Raw genomic sequence first — 22,203 nt, forward strand, 5'->3', positions numbered from 1 at the left:
TTTTCCCCTTTTATATCTCCAGGGAGGAACTGACCTGATAATTAATAGCTATGGTCCTATCATTAAAAACAACCCTAAGAAAAAATGGCTTTTTTTCCAAGATCCTAAGAAGATAAAAGCTGAGCAGGTAACTCACCTAAATGGGAGAAATCTTTGGCTACCTGTGGTATGTGAGGTAATAATTTGAAAAAGAATAAAATGTAAATAGGTGCTTTTTAAAAACTTCCATGTTCTTTTGGGATGTGATGTTATTAATTTGGGGCTTGACTCTATGGAAAGCTGTGGGGATTGATCACTAAAATGACCATTGGCATAGTAATCAGAGCCATGATTTTCAGTGGGGACTGGGGGGTAGTGGAGAAAGGGATGGGGCAGGAGCCCACATCAAAATCACAGAAGAAGCCTTTTCACACTTGACACTTCACTCACCCTTTGATTCTGATTCGCTCCTCTCCTCAAGAACCAAGACTTCAATGGTTCCTTAATGATGATAAACCTTTTACTTATGTACTTGAGCAGTCTGCTATCTCAGAATCTATAGAACATGTAAAATCAGATTTTTTTTTTTTTATGGCTGCACCTGCAGCACATGCAAGTTCGCAGGCTAGGGGTCAAATTGGAGCTGCAGTTGCTGGCCTACGCCAGAGCCACAACAACTCAGGATCCCTAACCCACTGAGCAAGGCCAGGAATCAAACCCGCATCCTCATGGACACTCGTCAGGTTTGTTAACCCTGAGCCATAATGGGAACTCCCTAGATTTGTTGTTTTTAAGAATGTCTGTTATCACTGATGGTGTTTCATGTATTTTTGCCTAGCCTCAAAGAAGGTTCACTCAAGTGGTCTGCTTTTACCAGCCAGGGACTACGGTGTTAATCAGTGATGAAGACTCCCCCAGCTCCCCCGGTCAAACGGCCAGCTTCCCAAGACCCTTTGGTGTTGCAGCTGATACTGAGCATTCAGCAAATAGCGAAGGCAGCCACGAAACTGGGGATTCTGGAAGGTTCTCCCACGAGTCAAATGATGAAATACACCTGTCCTCAGTTATAAGTACCACACCCCTGACCCCCAATTCCCTCACTGGCAGTGATTCAGGTGGGGCTCCCTCAATGAGAAAGTGTGAAGAGCCTGCAGTGTTGGCAGAGGCTGAGGACCCTTCCTCCTCAGTCCTGCAACTGCCATCTGCCCCAGTCTGCTTTGACAAGAAGGATTTTCCAATCTAGACAGCCATGTCCAGGTATTCTCACCTTCAAGTCTGTTCGAAGGACAATGAACAGGAAGCCAGAGCCTTTGGTGAAAATCTTGATGTCTTATTGGGTGTTTTACCTTTTTTGAATGTGTTTTTTTTTTTTTTTAATCTTTAAGCTCATGTATTTTGAATGTTTCATTGTCAGCAATGTGAAAAGACAGTCAAGATATTTGACTGGACTGTAAAATATATCACTGGAGCAAAGGGAAGACTTTGGAAAGCCCTTTTGCTGACTATCTACCTCAGTTTGCCAGATGGCAAACTCAGAAGACAGCTTTGTTACCTCGTTTGTTGTGATAGTTTATCTTGGCTACGTAACCAATGATACTTCCTAGTAGCATTTTGTTTTCATTGCTGTATGTGTAATGTGTGTGATCAAAGGAGTCATATAGGTAGATGAGTAAGAATGTTTATCTGAAGCTCTGATTTTAAAAAATCAACAACAACAAGCTATGACATCAGCTTGGTTTGGATAATTTAATGCCTCTGGCTGTGAGGGCAGAAACCACTGAGAAGAGAAAAGGGGAGGGGGGGGGACTATTGACTTTACTGAATGACCAAAAAAAAAAACCAAACAAAAAAAAAAAACCTCTCTTTTGAGAATAGAACTGTTCAGTAGCATACAGGGAATGCTATTGCTTCAAGGGCCTTTATGCCATGGGCATTAGAGTCCGAGTACTTTATCTGCTGTGTCCCCAAACCTCAGCCTGCGTAGAAGCTGTGCCTTTTCTACCTGCCCCTTGCCTGACAGTTGGCCAAAGGCTGCACTGTCTAGTTTGCAAAGCATCCTCAGCTTTTCCAGAATTAGTTGCAAAACTCCTTGCAGAAAACAGGTTTTTAAAGAGACTAGGTTAGGAGTTTGTTTGTTTTTTTAATTCCAACTTGGCTTAGAGGGGTAAAGAAATTTCATTAAATATTAAGAATGAAGATAAATGCAACAACAGACAGTCAGATGACCTTGAAGTTATCACAGTAACAGTGCCTTCCAATATATATTGTGAAATTCTTTGCCTTATACTTTTTTAGTATTCATGAAGTTATTCAGGACAAGGGTACAAAAAGTTGCCTTAGAAGTTTCATGGATTTTATCAGTAACTATTTTGAGGTACAGTATTTTATCAAGGCATTTTGGTTTGTTTTCATGCAGGTTTTATTTAGGAATAACTATTCACACTTCTACTAATTTGCTTGTATTTTTCTCAATTCTTAAGAGAATTTGGTACTCTTGATTTAATCTTCCTTTGCTTTCAATGCTGTGAATGAGGAATACTAACTCCAGAAGTGACTTAATTCTCTTGCTGGTTTGAAATCAGTAAACTGTTTACTTAGCCACATAGAATAGGCCTTTTCTCAGTTATGAGGCAGTTACCTATTAGGTGCCCAGCAGTGGGAAAGGATAAAGAATTAAACACATGGTGTGGAGAGGGGGCTCCCTTATCCTTTTAAAAGTATTGTTTCAAATTATCTGGAAATGACTTTGGGTCCTCTTTTTAAAAGAAATCTTAATGAGTTTCCCCCTTGAAAGTCCTTGTTTATAGACAGGCTGGGGGTGGGGGTCATGTTAAATGGTGTTCTAAAGCCAAAAAAATATTACTGGGTAACAGTCCCACTTCTGTCATCTTCTGTCCCAGTGTCTGATGATACATTTTGGGGTTGTTCTTTAATCTGTAGTTTGGTGCCAAATTGGATATGTTCAGAAGCAGACCAACATTAAGTGTCAGGATCCACTTCTGAACTAAATTCAAAGTCCCCCATTTGGTTATCTAAGTATGGGTTTCATGGCAAGACAAAAAAGCAGAGCTTTAATGAACAATCTGAGGCAAGGAAAAAATGCTGCTCCTGCCTTTATAGCTCCTGGTTTATACTACCTCCTTTTAAAGTTATTCTAGTGTTATTTTTTTTCCTGTACTCAGGGAACATTGTGTTACTTTTGAGCTGCCTCATGGAAGCATGGGCAAATTGACAGGGTATGGCGTTTTTTGGTTTGTTAGTAGAAATATGTGGGGCCAACTTTTTATCAGTGTCTAAAACTAAGGAATACAATGAGTTTGTTTTATTTTTTTTAAACTTTCATTAAAAGGCAAACAAAATCTAAAGTTGAAACATCATTCATCATGTCTAGGACTCTATAAATTTGAATCATAGTAAAAGCCTAAAATGATGATCCGAAGTCCTTGAGGAAAGTATTTTGTTTGTTTTGTTTTTGATGAATAGGCCCATAGTTACTGTAGATCTTTAGGCTATAACTATTTGCTAGTTATTTACCAGTACATTTTTTACTCTTTCACTTTTTCATTTTGTTCTTATACAAGATTTGTTCACAATAATCCTGTTACCAAAGAATTTTCAGTAGAAAGTGAAAATTTGACTATGAGTTCCCCCCAAATTGAATTATCTAGAAACATCTATAGGTTATGAAGCTTATACAAGTAGTTACTAACCCAGAATAATAGGGTTTATATTGATTGTTGTAGTAATTAGACTAGTAATTTTAACTACCTTATTGTTACCACAGCATTTAAAATAAGTTTTTTACCAGCAGATAGTTCCAAAGAATTTCAAGTGTAATTTTTTTTCTTCAGCCAGTAAATCTTCAGCTGTACAGTATTAGAGTATTTTGAAATTGCTGAAACTACTCGTTGGAGAGAAAAAAAATTTTTTCACCAAAGATAAATATTTTGGTCTCATTGAAATATTTAGTGTACACCAAAGACTACTTTTTACTTGGCCAAAGCTAGCTTCTTTGAAGTCTTAAGTATGAAATTGTAACTAAAATGTGAAGGTTCTCACTCATCTCTCATAGTGGTGCTACTTCATGGGATTTCACTTGGAAGGGGCTAATATGCAGACAGTAACTATTTTCTTTTCCTAAGACTTACTTGCTCTAAGTACTGATACATGCATGTCGTTTTTATGCCAAATATTACAAGATACTGCTCATCAGTATTTTCATACCAAAGACCATTAAAAAATATATAGATTAGCCTGTAAGTAAGTAAAGATGAGCAGATTTGAAATAAATTTATTTAGAGGCTGATAGGGAATCTAGCTTTTAGTAGCAAAAGATATCAAAAGGCTAAGTTTACATAATTAAAAGCAATACAATTATATTGGTATTTATCAGTGTTTCAATTCAAGTGTTTTTATCAGCAAATTTTTTTTAAAAAACCAAAGATATTTAAAGTTACTGCCACAAATAGGCAGATTTTTAGTTGTACATTAAACTGTTATTTCTTGTGTTTATGTCAACCAGACTTGTCTCTCCAGAACCCAGTATACAAATGGCATACATAGGGACTTTCCATCAAATCTGCTGATTCAGCCACAGGATGTTTTTGCCAAAAGATGTGATACTTTCCTAAGCACCTTGAGTGTGAGATGTCAACAAAAATATCAGCAGCCTTTTCCGTTGCCGAGCATTATAGCAACTCGTGACTCAGTCTGTGCAGTCTTCCTCCTGCTTAGAGCATTACCTGGTTAACTCTAAAAGCTTGAGCCAGTCCTTTAATAGTAGGGATGTTCTCATCTCTGGGGAGCAGTGGGATTTAACAGGGAAACAAATCATATCACTGTTTAAGTGAGCTCTATTTGAGAGATGTGCTCTTTAAAGTTGTCCATCAATTGAAATATTTTAATTGCATGAAGAGAATCTGGTATTCCAAATTTTAGTGGAACCTTGGGTGAAACAAAATTTTTTTTTCATAAAATCTGGGCTTTTATGTTTTGATTAGCCTAAAAGTAAGGACATAGCTTTATCCACTAAGTGGCTTTAAAAAATCAGCTTTGACACACCAGAGAAATTGGATCCTCCATGAAATACCTTTTATTTGCCTTCACTTCAAATAAGAGCAGTGCCAACAGTGGGAACAATGACAGTGTTTTGCATTGATTTGTCTTGACTTCATTAAGGACACCTGCCAGAAACTTGCTCATGTTGATGACTCAGGACCATGGTTCAAGTCCATATGAAGACACCTTTGGAAACAATTCAGACTGTCACAAAAAGATGGACTTGAAAGTTTGGGGTTTTTTTAAATGCTAGAATATTGAGATAGGGTTCTACCTCAGCAGTGGCTATAATGATTCACATATATGTTTGTATTTCATTGAATGTAAATTTTAAATACTGAATGTAAAAAAAAGTTCCAATACATTGAAAGAATCATGATCTAAGACTAAAGATATATTTTGTAGGTTTTGTTCATGACAGTTTGCCACATGTGTCTCTGGTAAAATTTCTTTGGTTTAATAGTCATAATTTCTGTGGGCTCGTGAGCACAGAGTAGAGGGTTCTGGAGATTGCCATACACAACCAGTTGTCTAATTGTGAATTTTATTGATGTCTAGAGAACACATACATAGAATTCTGTGTGAAGTTGATTTATGCTCAGGACATAAGAACACAGGCTAATGCAATGTGTATGTTTTCAGGCTTTAATCTTCTTAGGTAGGCTTCCATTGGTAAGCCTTCAAAGGTGTTTAAGATTAACATGACAGTTTTGCATTTTTACCAGACAGATACTGTATTATTTTCTTGTTGCTGCTATAATAAATCACCACAAAGTTGACCTGAAAACAACCCAAATCTACTGTCTTACAGTTCTATAGGTCAGAAGTCTGACACAGGTCTCAATGGGATAAAAGCAAGGTTCATTTCCTTGTCTTTTTTCTGGCTTTTAGAAGGTGTAGACCCAACCCTCTATCTTCAAAGTCGGCAGCATAGTATCTCTCTGACCCCACTTCCATTATCATGTCTCTTTTTCTGACCCCAACCAGAAAAGGTTCTCCAGTGTTAAGAACTCACATAATTAGACTGGGCCTACCTAGACAATCCAGGATACCCTCCACATCTGAAAATTCTGAACTTAATCATATCTGCAAAATCCCTCTTGCTGTGCTTGGGTTAATGTAGTCAGAGTCCAGGGGTTTGAATGTAGACTTCCATGGGTGCCCCTTATTTTGCCTAAAACAGATAGAGTATTTCTGTAGAAATCTGATCCCCATAAGATGTCTGTAGCATTATAGAGATTGGAAGTGTGAAGCCATGTGCCTCTTGGGGATCTTCAAAATTTCAAAGCTATGAAAACCTTGACTTACCATCTATCAAATGTATACATTAAACTTTCTAAATCACTTGCAAAAACAATTCAGCTTTAAACTTTTTGAATATGTGCTTTATAAATTCATATTTCAGTTCTCTGTGTTTAACAGAATGTTTCCTACATGTTTGGCTCTAACTTTATGGAATTTCATCAGAAATTTTTGAAAGCTGTTCTTACTATAATTGAACTTTCTCTTTTTCTCTGAAGTGATTGTGTTGTTGGGGGAAAGACCTCAAATATAGAGACACAGAGTAGACAAACAGGACCATGCTCAAGTTTATTCTTTACTCTTTTTAAAGCAACATGCACCCTTCTTGACTTTTAAAGCAGGATTTATTTCTTAAGCCTCACCAGCTACTGACTGTCTGGTTTTCAGATTGATAACCTCTTGATTTTCCATGAGCTTCAGCAAGAGCTTCCACTTAACCTTATCAGCCTGTACAACTCCTAGGAAATTTTATCTTTTTTTTTGTCATTCTGCTTTGATTTCAGTAGTTCCTTTTCGTAGAAAGCTTTGGATTCCACACCTCTAGTTCTAATTCCTGGATCGTTTCAAGTCAAGCCTTCTTTCAGATTTGAAGGATAGTTTATAATTCTACCCTAATTTTCAGCATTTCTTCAATGAATGAGGTAAGTCTGTTTGTATCATGAGGTATAGACCATGACAATATCCTGAGTAAGGTTAAGAGTCTAGTTGTTTTTCACCCACTTCTGACTCTACGCCTTAGGAAGGGGTAATGCCATTTATTGAGCATATTCAGTGTGCCAAGCACATGCCTTACCCCTGCAAACTGCTACCTCCTGCAAAGTATTATCCCCATTTTAGATGAAACAGGTTTAAAATGTCTCACTATCCAGAGATCATAGTTATTAGTAAGTGGCTTAGCCAAGATAGAAACATAGGTTGGTCCAACTCCAGTGTTGGTAGGATTTCTACTGTGGTACATTTTCTTAGTTAATACATGATATTCAGTTACATGGGCTCATAGTGCTTCCACTGTGTCAGCACAGCCTGTCCACAGTCATACCCAGCGAACAGAGAGAAGTCTATCTTAGTTACATCCACTTACTATTGAAGGAATTTAGGAGGCTGGGCTATATGTCACTCTTAGTCATGTAACCTCCTTCTTTCCTCCTTTAAAACCTTTCACTTCTCTTAGCCAGTATCATGTATGAAAGCTGATGCTTCTGCATAGAGTTGCATCAAATAAGGTGGGCATGGTTTCTGGAGCCCTTAGTCAGGCATTTCCTTGTTAGACTAGGTGTTCAGAATTGGATTTTATCTTTTGTAGTTTTTCTGTAGTCACTATCAAATGGAAATTTATTAAGTAGAAAAAGCCAGGTGTGTAACCAGTCATCATTTCTTACTAGGTCTGAAGAACATAGTTTTTATTTGAATTCAACCTAATTAATTTAGGAGGGAGCAAAGTTTAGGGAGAATCATATAGGAGAACAAGTATAAAGGTAGTCTTTAGCACACTTAAATTCTAGTCCTTGTCCACTTTGAGAACTGTGTGGTAGGAAGGTTCTTAACCTATTTTTGTTCCTTTTCTATCCATGAAATAAGGATAATTTGTTGTGCAGAATGATGCGGTAGTACTTTGAAAACTTAGAAGTGTAAATACTTATGATCTGAAAGTCATTTCTCTAAGGCTGTGAAACATACCTTAATAGATGTGTTTTCTTTACAGGGCCGCCTTGCCAATTATATTTTGCCCATGCTAAAATGAAAAATGTTTGCATTTCCTGTATGCACACCAAAAAAAAAAATAATAATAACAGAAGAAAGTGGTCGATGAAAGATGTAAACTGGGATTTAAGCACTCATCTTTAATGTAGCTAAATCTATAAGAGGAACAGGAGAATTTACAGTGCTTTTGAAAATACTGAAAGTGTAATCATCTTATCCTAATTTAAATCTTTTGGGTTTTTTTAATATCTTGGTTTTTAAAGATTTAAGGAGAGAGTCTAATATCCCCAGAGGGGTAAAGGGGGAAGGACAAAAGTACGTTTTTAGGATTCTTCTCTAACAGACCTACTTTTCCAAGATTATGGAACATTTCCAAATTTCATTAAACTATTTGGAGTAAATTTTATATAAGGCAGTATCTACTGGCATCTAATTCTAGTTTACTCAAGTCAACCTTTAAGGCTTTTAGCAACAATTATATGATGATCATCTTTTTTTTAGAGAAAGGAAATGTTTTCCCTAGCTTTTCTGTGAACTAGCTAATATCACTCTTCGTATAATCCATGAGATTCTGAGTACTTTTCTTGACTTGCTCAAATTTCTATCTTGTGAATAGTTCACAGTAAGTAGACACAGTGCTAACTTACAAACGGTATCTTTAAAAATTTGCTACAAAAGCTTATTTTTTCTATGGAACTGTCTTTAAAAGCAACAACAAAAATACTTAAAAATTTCACCTAAAACATTTTTCTCCCTGTTACCACATTCTTTATTCTGTTTGCAAATGAAAATGATTACCGGTAGTTAGCAATGTGAGCCTGTTACAGAAATTTGCAAAGCCTGAATACACATACATTGCCTTAGCCTATCAGTAGACTAGAGGACATATATTAAGTAAGTTTGTCTGTCTTTGGCTATTGTTGGACAAAATTTTATGTATGTGCACGATTTTTTTTTCTGTTTTCTTCAAAGATGTGAATTAAATGAAAGTGTGGGAGCCAGTTTTATTATTTCATATTATGAGTGTTCTGGATCCTTTCACTCTGTATACCATTTTCTTATAAGGGCAGCATTTGCAGACTAGCTAATGGACTCAGAGCTGAGCTATTTTAATTTTATACTTGACTCAGGGGATCAGTTCTGTGAACTCCATTGCATGAAGAAAGCAAATGTTTGCCTTGATTTTGAATGTACCTTTTTAATGTCTTCTTAAAACATATTTTGTTTAATAATGTGGGTTTGTTTTTTTTTTCTAGCATCATAGTAAATATTGCCTAGTATTCCCCTCCAAGGATAGTTTATATACTATCCTACAGGTCATGCCAAAAATGAATAAAAGCTTAAATGCCAAAATGTTTATGAAACTGCTGTCTAAATACTGATTGATTGCACAGTTTAAATAAAAGTTTTCCTTAGTTGAAAAAAAAAAAAAAACATGTTTTCTTTTACTCTTCAGTTTTTCTTTTGAGTGATAGAGAATGAAAACTTTGAGTTTATACACTGGTGGCTTTCATATCCTAGGATGGGATGATTATAGTCTACTCCAAGCAGTAGGAATAGACCCTATTGAAGGCATCTAAGAATTGTTTTCATCTTACTGAATTACTTGGCATTTACTGAATAGCAGCAAGGAAATAATTTTCCCATTCCAGTAGATGATTGTTCACCTCAGGAACTAAATAGTAAGCAGCCTAAAAGCTGTGGGTTTATCCAGATAGATACAGTTCTAATTCAGGTTAAAATTTTTGGTTTCTAATATTATTAAAAATGGTTAAGAAATATTGAAAACCCCTGCACTTAAAAAATCTAGAAATAACAGGTAAACTATGACTCAAACAAGCTTTGTAAGATAGTCGAATTCTTTTTTTTTAGGGCCACACCCGCAGCATATGGCAGTTCCCAGGCTAGGGTTTGAATCGGAGATGTAGCTGCCAGCCTACGCCACAGCAACACCAGATGTGAGCCGCATCTGCAACCTGCATCATAGCTCATGGCAACACTGGATCCTTAACCCACTGACCAAGGCCGGGAATCAAACCTGCGTTCTCATGGATACTAGTCAGATTCATTTCCGCTGAGCCGCAATGGGAACTCTGATAGCTGGATTCTTAGTTTTAAATCTCCTGATTTGGGTAATAAAAGGGGAACTGAAAAATAGAACAGTAAACTTCTTGAAGTGACATTGTATTGACTGTGGAGGACATTGAAACATAAGAGTGCAAGAAGCTATATATTAGATAAATAACAAGTATATTAGAAAGAAGTTTCCAGAAGTTAAAAAAAGGTCATTGAATTCTTGAAGCTCTGTAAAATAGTTTATCAACTACATTGAACGAATATTCTAAAACTGAAAGATGTGAGGAAATTATCTGGTTTGCAGCACAATAGATAAACATATAAAAAATATGAAACAAAAGTAAACAAGATTCAACGTATATCTGACAGTCATTTTAAAATGAAAGAGAATGAAGGATAAGCAATTTTCAAAGAATGTGACAATAATTTATTCAGTCCTCACACTCAGGAAACAGAAACCTCAACCTAAAAATATAAAAATAAATCCACACCAAGACGTCTTAGTGAAACTGCAGAACATCAAAGACAAAAATAAGAAGTTAAAGGCAGTTACAAGGAAAATAGATTGCACTAAGAAGACTTCTCAGTGACAATAAAGGAAGCAAGAAAATGGTGGATAATAATCAAAACATCACAAAGAAAAATAACAATATGGAGTTCTGTACCCAAATAAACTGTAATTTAGATGTTAAGTCAACATAATTTTAGATAAAGAAATGAGAATTTACCACTCATATGCTTGTATACTCTTACTAAATGAACAATAGCAGATGTACATTAGGAAGAAGAAATTGTAATATACAAGTAAGATATGAGAAGCAAGAAGCAAAGATGAGCAGGAAATACAGATAAAAAAGACAATGAGATACCACTCTATATCCACTAGGATGACTGTAATCAAAAAGACAAATCATGGCAAGTGTTGACAAGAATGTGGAGAAATTAGAAACTTTATAGATTGCTGGTGGGAATATAAAATGGTGCAGCCACTGTGGAAAATAGTTTTAACATTTCCTGAAAAAGGTGGGATATATACCCCAGAGAAATAAAACATGTTCACACAAAAACTTGTGCCAGACATATTGATAGCAGCATCAATATAACAGCCCCAAAGTGGAAATAACCCAAATGTCCAATGACATTGGATAAATGGAATGTGGTGTATTAATTTAATTGAATGTTATTCAACAGTATAAAGGAATTAAATAATCATGTATGCTCCAACAAGGATGAATTTTTTTAATGTTAAGTGAATGAAGGCAGTCAAAAAAATTGGCACACTATATAATTCTATTTGTATAAAATGTTCAGAATACGCAGATGCAAGCAGAAAGTCTCTTAGTGTGGTCCATAGGACTGGAACGTTGTAATGACTGGAAAATGACTGCTGGTAGGTATGAGTTTTCTGTTGAGGTTATGAAAATGTTCTAAAATTTATTGTGATGATGGTTGAACAATTCTTTGAATATACTAAAACACTGAATTGTATGCTTTAAATGAGTATATGGCATATGAATTATATCACAATAAAACTGGTTTCAAAAAATCCATGATGGGAATTCCCGTCATGGCTCAGTGGTTAACAAATCCGACTAGGAACCATGAGGTTGCAGGTTCAATCCCTGGCCTTGCTTAGTGGGTTAAGGATCTGGCGTTGCTGTGAGCTGTGGTATAGGTCGCAGACATGTCTTGGATCCCAAGTTGCTGTGGCTGTGGCGTAGGCCAACAGCTGCAGCTCCAATTCGACCCCTAGCCTGGTAATCTATCTCCATATGCTGCAGGTGCAGCCCTAAAAAGACCAAAAAAAAAAAAAAAAATTCATGATGAACACAGAAATGTGGTAAAGATATATCGACAATGACTATATTAAAACAAAAATACTACTAACTAGTTTTGTGTTAAAACATGGTAAAATACTAGAGAACAATGAGCCATAAAACCAGGAGAAAGATGAACAAAGTATTCTGCCATCCTTTTTAAAAATTATTTTATGTTAAAATTTTAAGATTAAATGATAAAGTAATAGAATGTATCACTTCTTAGTCTGCTAATTTAAATGGAAAAGGATATGAAAAAAACATGATCAATTTAAGAGAAGGTGGAGTTCCCATTGTGGCTCAGCAGAAATGAATCTGACTAGTATGTATGAGGACTCAGTTTCTATCCCTGGCCCCACTCAGTGAGTTAGGGATCCAGCATTGCTGTGAGCTGTGGTGTAGGTCACAAACACGGCTCAGATCCTTCAGTGCTTTGGTTGTGGCATAGGCCAATGGCTACACCTCCGATTCGACCCCTAGCCTGAGAACCTCCATATGCTGTGGGTGCGACCCTAAAAAAGACAAAAAAAAAATTAAGACAGTGAAGCAGGGGGAAAAGCAAAGATAATCCTGAGGAAAAGAACAGAGTAATAGCTCCAAAAAAAAAAAAAACAAAAACCTAAATAAACTCCTATTTTAAAAATCGGATAAAAAAACTTTCTCTATGTGTTGCTACTTAAAACATAGTGACCTCAGTCTCCCAAGGCAATGAAAGTAAAAGTAAAAATAAGCAAATGGGACCTAATTAAAAGCATTTGTACAGCTAAGGAAACCATAAACAAAAACACAAAAGACACCTACAGAATGGGAGAAAATATTTGCCAACAGTGTGACTGACAAGGGCTTAGTTTCCAAAATATAGAAACAGCTCAATAACAAAAATCAACCCAATCAAAAAATGGGCAGGTGACCTAAATAGACATTTCTGACGTACAGTTGGCCAATAGGCTTGTGAAAAGATGCTCGACTTTGCTAATTATCAGAGAAAGCAAATCAAAAGTACAATGAGGTATCTCCTTACACCAGTCAGAATGGCCATCATCAAAAGGTCTACAAATAATAAGTGCTGGAGAGGGTATGAAGAAAAAGGGAATTATTCTACATTGTTGGTGGAAATGTAAATGGGTGCAGCTACTATGGAAAACAGTATGGAGGTTCCTTAACTAAAAATAGAGTTGCCATATGATTCAGCAGTCCTACTCCTGGGCATATATCTGGCAAAAACTCTTAATTTGAAAAGACATGCACCCCAGTGTTCATAGCAGCACCATTTACATTAGCAAAGACATTAACCTAAATGTCCATCAAAAGATGAATGAATAAAGTAACAATGTAATGTTACTCAGCCATAAATAAGAATGAAGTAATGCCATCTGCAGCAACATGGATGGTCCTAAAGATTATCATACCACATGAAGTCAGTCAGAAAGGCAGATATCATGTGATATCACTTGTAGGTGGCATCTAAAATATGATACGAAGGAACTTATCTACAAAACAGAAACAGACTCACAGATATAAAAAACAAACCTATGGTTGCCAAAGGGGAAAAGAGGGAAATAAATTAGGAATCTGGCATTAGCCGATGCAAACTACTATATATAAAATAAATAATAAGGTCCTACTGTATATCACAGGGAACTATATTCAGTATCTTGTAATAACCATAATGGAAAAGAATATGAAAAATAATATATACATATACATAAATCACTTTGTTGTACACCAGAAACTAACACAACATTGTAAATCAAATAAAACCTAGTGACCCCAGAATTCAGCAAAGTTGTGGGGTACAAAATCACCCTACAAAATGGGTTTCTATACACTTGCAATGAACAATCTGAAAAGGAAATTAAGCAAGCAATCCCATTTATAATAACATCTGAAAGAAAATAATTAATTTAACCAAGGAGGTAAAAAAACTCCATACCTAAAACTAAAACATTGCTAAAAGAAATTAAACACCTAAATAAATGGAAACATATCCCATGTTAATGATAGGAAGATCTAATGGCATTGAGATGTCAATAATACCCAAGATGATCTATGAATTCAATGCAGTCCTTATCAAAATTCCAAAAGCCTTTTTTACAGAAATGGAAAAGCCAATCATCAAATTCATGTGCAAGTGCAAAGGGCCCCAAATGGCCAAAGCAATCTTGAAAGTCAGAGGAGTCACACTTCCCAATTTCAAAACTTACTACAAACTGTAGTAATCAAAACAGTTTGATAATGGCATAAGGATAGACATATAGACCAATAGATTAGAGTCACAAGTCCAGAAATAAACCTGTGTATCTATGGCCAACTGATTTTTGACAAGTGTGTAATATCTATTCAATGGGAGAAAGAACAGCCTCTTCAAGAAATGGAGCAATCAGATTTCCACATATAGAAGTGAAGTTAGGTCCCTAGCTCACATTATATATAAAAATGAACTCAAAATGGATTGATAAATAAAAAGCTAAGTATAAACAATATAAAATATAAAAGCTAAAACCAAAACTTAGAAGAAAACAGGTGTAAATCTTCATGACCTTAGTTGTAGCAGTAGATTCTTAGATATGACAACCAAATGCACAAGCACCAAATAAAACCACATAAACTGGCTTTCAATAAAATTTAAAACTTAAGTGCATCAAAGGACATTATCAAGAAATTTAGAAAATTGGATTTCCTGCTGTGGCAAAATGGGATCAGTGGTGTCTATGTAGCACCAGGGTGGGGGTTCGATCCCCAGTTCAGCACAGCTGTGGCATAGGTTAAGACTGAGGCTTGGATCCAGCCCTTTGCCCGCAAGTTCCATCTTCTGTGAGGCAATCAATGGGGGGTGGGTGGAGGGGAGAAAGAAAAAAACATTTTCACATCATATAATTGATAATGGTTTAACAACCAGACAGTATAAATAACTTCTTAACATATTTAGTTGCACTACGTGACATTGCATTTGTCCCAAAAGAGTTTATAAGCAGTAACTCCAAGCAGTCAGAGTTTGTTTTCTAAATACCATTTCCCACTAAAAGAAACCAGCACTCCTTGTGGGAAATTGCTAACTCTAGGAATGGGGCAGAGACAGTATTCGGTCCTAGAACATCTCACTGCATCTGAAAGAAAGTACTTCCTCAACGAATGATGAGATCTGTTCAAAAAATTACAGGAGTCATCCAGAGGGGCTCCTACTGGCCAGATCTGGAACAAATTGAATGTTAAATAATGAGTGAGTTCCTTGGTGGCTTAGCAGGCTAAGGATGCAGCATTATCACTGCTGTGGTACAGGTTCAATCCCTGGCCCTGGAACTTCCTCATGCTGCAGGCGTAGCCAAAAAAGAAAAGTTTTAAAAGTGAATAATGAATACTGTGAATAAAATAACTTTGTTCTGTTAGAAAAGAAGAAAGTAAGGAGGGTGAGTAGTGAGGAAAAAAGGAGAAAAGCAAGCTCTTTCCTATACTAGAATGCCAAGCAAGAAATGTAGAATGGCAGAGTTAGAAATGACCATTTTTGCAACTATGATAATAGTTACTGATTCAGGTAGGAATCACCAAGGAATGCAAAAGCTAGTTTGATGAGGAAAGGGTATTTATATAGTCTCAAAGTATTTTCCCAGAGAGTACTTACTAATGTTACAGTGGTAATATCTTTATAGCAGAGAAATCTATTGGACACCGTATTGACCAAGTGATCAGAGTTAACATCCCCAATAAGAAGACAGATTGATATCATGTGCCTCCTGATGTGATGCACCTAAATGGGACACTGCCTCGTCTATTTGTTACTTCTGCCAGGAATGAAATAATCTTAAATCCTGGGAAAAAAAATTGGATAAGTCCAAACTGAGTATCATTTCACAAAAACAACTGGCCTGTATTCTAAAAACATCCACATTGTGAAAGACAAGAGAAGGCTGAGGATCTGTTCCAGATTGAAGAAGACCAAAAGGATGTGATAGTTAACTGCAGTTCCTGTCATGGTTCAGCAGAAATGAATCTGACTAGGAACCATGAGGTTTCGGGTTCGATCCCTAGCCTCACTCGGTGGGTGGGTTAAGGATCTGGCATTGCTGTGGCTGTGGTGTAGGCCAGCAGCTGTAGCTCCGATTTGACCCCTGCCTGGGAATCTCCATATGCCGTGGATACGGCCTTAAAAAAACCAAAACAGAAGTTCCCGTCGTGGCGCAGTGGTTAACGAATCCGGCTAGGAACCATGAGGTTGCTGGTTCTGGTCCCTGTCCTTGCTCAGTGGGTTAACGATCCTGCGTTGCCGTGAGCTGTGGTGTAGGTTGCAGACGTGGCTCGGATCCCGCGTTGCTGTGGCTCTGGCGTAGGCCGGTGGCTACAGCTCCGATTCAACCCCTAGCCTGGGAACGTCCACATGCCTCGGGAGCAGCCCAAAGAAATAGCAAAAAAAAAAAAAAAAAGCCAAAACAAACAAAAAACCAGTTTGGATTTTGATCAAAGGAAAAAACTGACATAAAGGATGTTATTGGGAATATTGATGAAAATTAACTATAGGCAGTATATTAGATAATAGTATTTTTATCAGTGTTAAATTTCCATAATTTGATAATTATTTTGTGATTGTGTACAAAACTATCTCCTTAGGAAATATGTTCTGAAGTATTGGGGTAGAGGAGTATGATGGTTCAGAAAATGATTCAGAAAGTAATGATAATGCGTGTGAAGAGATAGAAAAAAAGAAAGAAAGCAAATAAATGAGGCAAAATTTTATCTGGAAAAGGATATATAAGAATTCTTTCATTATTCTGTAATTTTGAAAGTAATTCAAAATTTAAAAATTTAAGATGTAAATATTCTGGTATATTCATACAATGGAATATTATTTGGCTATGAAAAGGAATGACATACTGATACACATACCTGAAAACATTATGCAAGGGAGAGAAACCGGTCACAAAAGGCCATATATTGTATAATTATATGAAATGAAATGTCCAGAATGGCAAATTCATTGAGAGAGAAAGTAGATTAGTAGCAGCCATAGGGGGTAGAAGGGTGAGGTGGAGGGGAGGGGTGCAATAGGGAGTGACTGAACTGACGCAAGGTTTCTTTTTTGTGTGATGATAATGTTAAGATTTAGATAGTGGTGATGGACAACTCGGTGACTACACTAATATACAGTAAAAGATGAATATACTATACACTGAATTGTATATATTTAAATGGTGAACTTTATGATAAATCTTCATAAAAACGTGAGTGTACTAAAAATGGGATTACTCAAAGGAATGTTACTGTGCAAAGTTGACATTATCTTCTCTCCACTCTCCCAATCTTTCCCTCCTGACACATATACAAACGAAAAAGGCTTTGAATTAGCACATTTTCTATCTTTTAAAAGAGATTTCATAAAATGCCAATTGTTCCATATTTACAGTTTGTTGTTTTAACACCCAGATTTGTCATGTTTCTTAGGTAGTCCTGCCTTGCTGTGTTTCATTCACAAATATGCACATATCTTGCTCATTCCCACATGCTCTTAAAAAATTTCTCAAGCACCCACAGTGTTGCAGTCTGCCTATGTTGGCAGTATTTATATCCTGAAAAAAATCTGCCTCTTTTCCCATTGCTGTAAGAAACAGAGCAAAACAAGGCAAAACTCCCACATTACTTTGCCATATTGGTTTATCAGCTGTCACATAAGAAATATGTGACTCACTGTGTCTTTAGAATCAAAGATCAAACATAGGTGCCACACTAGAGGTACCTCACTTAACCATGAATGTTTTAGCCATGCTGTCCAGGAAAGATACCATGGACCTTCCTATGATGGTTATTTTAAACTCAAGTCTATGGTTATTGACTTCAAAGGATATGTCAAGTTCTTATGACAAACAATGATCAAGATGGAGAACTACACAGACACTGTTCCTCTCTTGTCTTGGAAGCCTTAATATTTTAAAGAATTACAAATGCCATATTAATATTTTTTTTGTTTTTTATAATAGTTATCCACTAGGAATACTTAGAAAATAAATCTTAGTCTGAAATAATCTATATTTCAGAATGTATTAAACTTTGTATGAATCTGAAATTTGGCTATAAGAATCTATTATTTAGTTAACTGCTCTGAACATGAGTAGTTAATATATCTTCCCTCCCCCAGCTTTAGCATAGTTACTATATCTTAAATGACTGATAGCCAAAATATAGAATCTTGAAGACTTTAACACTGAGTTCTTAGTATATAATTCATTCATTCATTCAAAACATTTTTTATTGAGTACCTGATATGTGCCAGACAATAATTAGCAGAAGTCAGGAGTTTCCTTTGTGGCTCGGCGCTAACCCACCCGACTAGCATCCATGAGGATTTGGGTTCAATCCCTGGCCTCACTCAGTGGGTTAAGCATCTGGTGTTGCCGTGAACTGTGGTGTAGGTCACAGCTGCATTGCTGTGGCTGTGGCATAGGCCGGCGGCTACAGCTCCAATTCGACCCCTAGCCTGAGAACCTCCACATGCCCTGGGTACAACCCTAAAATAGCAAAAAAAAAAAAAGCAAAAGTCAACACAACCCTTGCTCTTAGGAATTTTAGAGTCTCGAGGCAAAGACAAAAATGTAATCAGATAGTCACAGAAATTAATATGTAGTTTCAGGGAGTTCCTTGGCACAGTGGATCAAGGATCTGGTATTGTCACTGCTGTGGCACAAATTCAACCCCAGACCCCAACCCCAGAACTTCTGAATGCTTCAGGCGTGACCACCTCCCCCCCGCAAAAAAAAAATGTGTTTTCAAGCTGAGAGAAGTGATGAAGGAAAAGAATAGGTAAAAGCAGAATCTGAGGTAGACTAGTGGGAGGCTTCCAGGAGGAGATAAATACTTGAGAACGAAAGGTAGAGTTTGAGTTAATGAGAATAGGAAGAACATTCCTGCAAGAGGAAACAGCATTTGCAAAGCCCCTCCTGTGGCAGGAGGCTATTGGAGGAGACTTAAAATGCCAGTGAGCATGAAGAGCAAGGGTAGTAGTACAGGATGAGATTGGAGAAATAAGTGGAAATGATTATATAAGGTTTATAGTCCATGTTTTTTTTTTTTAATCTAGCCTTAATTATAATAGTAGTGGGAAGCCATTGAGGAATTTTATGTAAAATGATGATAGGATGAGATTTATGCTTTAAAAAGAGAACATCCTGGAAAATAGTTTGGCAGTTCCTTCAGATTGAAAATGGACTTACTATATGACCCAGCAGTTGCATTCTTGAGCATTTATCCCAGAAAAAAAGTGAAAACTTAATTTTCACACAGGAACTTGCACACGAATGTTCATAACAGCTTTTTTCATAGTGGCCAAAAAGTAGAAACTACCCAGTAATCCTTCAGTGAGTGAGTGGCTTAACAAACTGTGGTATAGCCATACCATGGAATACTACTAAGTAGTAAAAGGGAGCAACATATTGACACAATAACTTGGATGAAATTCAAGGAAATTATATTACACACAAAAAAATCAAGTGGATATATATTACATGATTTCATCTGTGTAACCATCATTAAATGACATAAAAATGCATAATTAGTGTATGTCGCTGATGGATTAGGAGTGGGGGCGGGTGGAAGGGTGTGGCTATAAAGAGATAATACCAGAGAGTCTTGTTATTAGGGTATCTTATGCTGATAGTATAGTTATCTTGACTCTGGTGGTAGTTATATACAATAAGGCTATGCATGTGATAAAATTGCACAAATCTACACATACACCCTCCCCCATGTATAACTGGTAAAATCTGAGTAAGTTTTATGGATTGTACCAATGTCAATTACTGTAAAATGTACATGTTTGGTTTTTTTTTTTTTTTTTTTTTGTCTTTTTGCCATTTCTTGGGCCACTCCCGCAGCATATGGAGGTTCCCAGGCTAGGGGTCCAATCGGAGCTGTAGCTGCTGGCCTACACCACAGCCACAGCAACAACAGATCCGAGCCGCATCTGTGACCTACACCACAGCTGACGGCAACGCTGGATCGTCAACCCACTGAGCAAGGGCAGGGATCAAACCCGCAACCTCATGGTTCCCAGTTGGATTCGTTAACCACTGCTCCATGACGGGAACTCCCTTGTTTGGTTTTTATATTGTACTATAATTGTATATGATGGTAACATTGGGGGATTCTGAGAGAAGAATGTACAGGACTCCCCTGTACATTTCTTTGCAACCTCCTATTCATCTATAATTATTTCAAAATATTTTTTAAAAAAAAAAGCAGTCTAGCTACAGAGCAGGAAATGGATTGAAGAGAAGTTAAGGCTGATATGGAGGAAACTATTGAGTGTTAATTAGGAAAAGCAATAAATGATCATGACTAGACTTGTGTGGTGGGAGTTAAGGAGAAGAATTTACACATCTGAGAAGTATCAAGGAGGCAAAACTTAAGGAATCTGGTGATGGATGGGCTATAAGAGGTTAAAGAGAATGAGTTCAAGGGTATTTTGAAATGTAAATTTGCCTCATATTTCAGAGCCTAGAAAGTAAACACACTTTTAGGATAAGATGGCAAAAAATTGGAAGACATCACTTTACAACAGGAATATTCCAGAACCAAAGGTGCTGTTGATATGAAGTCACTTGGGGAACTTTGCTAGCCTGAAACACACACTATTATTGTGTCAATAATCAATTTATTGCCTTTCAAAGCCAATTTACCCTTCATTGCCTGCTCTCCAAAAGTGAAGCTGGACCTTTTAAACTTTTTCCTTTGCCACCAGCATGGTGTTACACTTTGTCAGTAGAGGATGCTGGAGAGATATTAGAGGAGGAAGGGGCTTTTCTTCCTGTTCCAGTTGCTCCTCTTGTTAGGCTCCTGCAGCAGGCATGGCTTCTCTGGCATCCAGCTCCTGCAGTGCTGGCAACTTATCTAGTGCCAGAACCCTGCAATATAGGCAGCACTCAGGGGCCACCAGCTTCCTCTGGGACTTCCCTAAGAGTGCACAGCTGCACACTCTGCAATAAATTCAGGATCTCAGTGTGGAGAGGGAGGGCCTTTTCTTTGGATGCTCTCAGTTTTAAAGGTAGTAGCTCATGCTTGTACCTGCTTTTCTCATACTAGCATTCTCTTTACTTCTTACTATCCAATCCCTCCCCATTGCAACCTCCTGCTGTAGTTAATAATTCTTTGATTAAACTTACCCTGTTCAAATTACTGTATGGTGTTTGTGTCTTAATTAAATACTGACTCAAGAAAAAAAAAATCCCCCAAAGATTGCTGTTGTGATTCCCTCAATATTGAAGTTGTAATAGCCCATCTATATTTGTCAACAGAGGGCTCCTAGATGTGGTCGACCGATGCTTAGAGATGACTAAGCTGACCACAGTTTCAGTTGTATCATGAAAGCTTCAAACCAATGTTGAAAATTTTCCAAACATCTACAATTGGGTTTGATTTTTATTTATTTATTTATTTATTTGTTTGTTTTGTCTTTTTAGGGCCCCACCTGCGGCATATGGAGGTTCCCAGGCTAGGGGTCTAATTGGAGCTGTAGCTGCCAGCCTACGCCAGAGCCACAGCAACACAGGATCCAAGCCATGTCTGTGACCTACACCACAGCTCACGGCAACACCAGATCCTTAACCCACTGAGGGAGGCCAGGTATAGAACCCATGTCCTCATGGATGCTAGTCGGGTTCGTTAACTGCTGAGCCACAACAGGAATTCCTGATTTTTATTTCTATTAAATTCAAGATGAATCTATGACTTTAAGTGTTTTAAAATGGAATTTATAGCAATATTTTCTTTTTTACTGAAGAAAAGTTTACATGTTAATCTAAACGAACTTATATTGGAGATCCCATGGTGGTTTAGTGGTTAGCAAATCCGACTAGGAACCATAAGCTTGCGGGTTTCAATCCCTGGTCTTGCTCAGTGGGTTAAGGATCTGGCGTTGCCATGAGCTGTGGTGTAGGTTAAAGACGTGGCTCAGATCCCGCATTGCTGTGGCTCTGGCGTAGGCCGGAGGCTACATCTCCGATGAGACCCCTAGCCTGGGAACCTCCATATGCCAAGGGAGCATCCCCTAGAAAAGATAAACAAAACAAACAAAAAAAAACGAACTTATATTAAAATCTTTAGGCCTAAATATTCCACTATACTACCTTCTACAATATAAACAGGTAAAATTTGAGAAGTAAAATAGTAAAAGCAAAGGCTCTAAAATACTTCAAAATATAAGAAAACAAGGAGGTTAAGATTCCAGGCCAAGGATGGTGATGATAGACATGAGTATTTCAGAGTTCCCATCATGGTTCAGTGGAAACAA

General features: G+C 37.1%; 1 protein-coding gene across 1 annotated transcript in view; it reads left to right on the forward strand.

Moving 5' to 3' along the window:
* PRTG (protogenin) overlaps positions 1–1,237 on the forward strand; it is a 137,619-nt gene extending 136,382 nt beyond the window's left edge. The window contains 2 exon segments of the mRNA XM_047769440.1: positions 23–127; positions 818–1,237. Coding sequence (XP_047625396.1) covers positions 23–127; positions 818–1,222 — 510 coding nt within the window. The 3' untranslated portion in view covers positions 1,223–1,237.
* Positions 1,238–22,203: the final 20,966 nt, after the last annotated feature.

The sequence above is a fragment of the Phacochoerus africanus genome, chromosome 2 (assembly GCF_016906955.1).
Source record: "Phacochoerus africanus isolate WHEZ1 chromosome 2, ROS_Pafr_v1, whole genome shotgun sequence".
Taxonomy (NCBI): Eukaryota; Metazoa; Chordata; class Mammalia; order Artiodactyla; family Suidae; genus Phacochoerus; species Phacochoerus africanus.